The 1,576-nt window shown below is 29.9% G+C and overlaps 1 protein-coding gene across 1 annotated transcript; it reads left to right on the forward strand.

Annotated features, from left to right (window-relative positions):
* Positions 1–280: 280 nt before the first annotated feature.
* On the forward strand, positions 281–1,317 carry LOC131647565 (uncharacterized). Its single transcript, XM_058917451.1, has 2 exons — positions 281–469; positions 551–1,317. Exons 1-2 carry the CDS (start codon positions 295–297, stop codon positions 1,060–1,062), a joined length of 687 nt encoding a protein of 228 aa, XP_058773434.1. The 5' UTR covers positions 281–294; the 3' UTR covers positions 1,063–1,317.
* The last annotated feature ends 259 nt before the right edge of the window (positions 1,318–1,576 follow it).

The raw sequence follows: 1,576 nt of genomic DNA on the forward strand, positions 1-1,576 counted from the left end.
GTGTCCCTGGGGCACTCGTTAGCATGACCCAATAATTTTATAAATATAATAGAAGTTTAAAAAAATGATGTTATAATTAAGGCGAAAGTAATATGACATAATTAAACAAATTAAATAACCCATGATGCATTTTACCTTTATTAATGAGTCTAAATGGTGTGGAAGCATTCTTTTTTTCTGCCTTATTATTATGACTAACATTGAAAATTCAACCAACTAATAAATATTAGTATTTATTTTCTTTCAAGAGAACGTGTCAAGTTCCCCCATTAAAGAAAAGTTCTATAAATACACATGGAAACTAGCTATAATCCATATTCCAACAAATATTATTCCTCCTTCCTAGTACAGTACCATATTTCCAATAGTCTTGTTGTGCTTGAGTCATCATTCATGGCCCTTAACATTAGCTTGAGATGTTTGGTAACAATTGGCCTTGTATTTTTTGTTGCTGTTCAAGGAACTCTTGGTAAGTAACTTCATTTCTCAACTTTATATATTTTTAAGAAAATGAATTCTGATATTAATTAATTAATTAATAATATTGCAGGAGTCATAGAATGTGAGAATTTGAATGAAGACAAATGTGCATTTGCGGTATCATATGCAGGAAAACGCTGTGTGCTTGAGAAGCATGTGAAGAGAAATGGTTTAGAAAAATATACATGTAAGACATCAGAGATTGAAGCTGATAAATTGAAAGATCATATTGAAAGTGATGAATGTATTAAATCTTGTGGTTTGGAGAGAAAATCATTTGGAATTTCATCTGATTCTCTTGTTGAATCAAGTTTCACACAGAATCTTTGTTCTCCTGAGTGTTACAAAACTTGTCCGAATATTGTTGATCTATACTTCAACCTTGCTGCTGGTGAAGGTGTGTTTCTTCCCAACTTATGTCAAGCTCAAGCTGGTCGTAGACAAATGGCTGAGATCAAAAGCTCTGGCATTGTTGCACCTCCACCTTTTCACTCTCTCCAATTCTTTGCTACTTCTCCACAATCTTCTCCTGAAGACATTAAACTCGCAGCTTCTGCACCAGCACTCTCACCATTCCACTAAGTATGATATATCTATTTGATGCTTCTTAATAGTAATGAATTAAATCATGTCATGTCTAGTTTGAAATAAGGAAGTTGCTCACCAATAATAAATCTAGCCATATACAATGAATAAAGTGTGTAATTGATTGAGGAATCTAAATCTATGAGTAAGTAATTCAAATATAATATCAATTTTGGTCTTATCCAATTGGGATGAGATATTGATATTTTTCTTGTGGAATATATTATTAATATAGTTTGTTGAGTAGTAGAATAATTTGTGGCCTTTTTAATCCAAAAAAAAAAAGAAGGTGTAATTGTTGTATGATCAAAATCAAAGAATGATTTAAATGTATTATCAACTTTAGTTCTATATGAAAGTTGTATTTATAATATCAATTTTGTGTGAATAAAATCGTATAAATAATTAATATGTGTCCTATACTTTTAAAATATGTATTATTATATGTTAAAATTATGGTAATGGAAGAAATAGAAAGAATAAAAGAAATAGAAAAGGTTTTAATTAATAG

Source organism: Vicia villosa, linkage group LG2 (genome assembly GCF_029867415.1).
Source record: "Vicia villosa cultivar HV-30 ecotype Madison, WI linkage group LG2, Vvil1.0, whole genome shotgun sequence".
Taxonomy (NCBI): Eukaryota; Viridiplantae; Streptophyta; class Magnoliopsida; order Fabales; family Fabaceae; genus Vicia; species Vicia villosa.

Bases quoted from the DNA above. Each gene is read 5' to 3' on its own strand.
- LOC131647565 (XM_058917451.1), top strand. From the start codon at position 295: ATGGAAACTAGCTATAATCCATATTCCAACAAATATTATTCCTCCTTC. The intron at 470-550 runs GTAAGTAACTTC...ATAATATTGCAG, and splicing joins TGCTGTTCAAGGAACTCTTG to GAGTCATAGAATGTGAGAAT.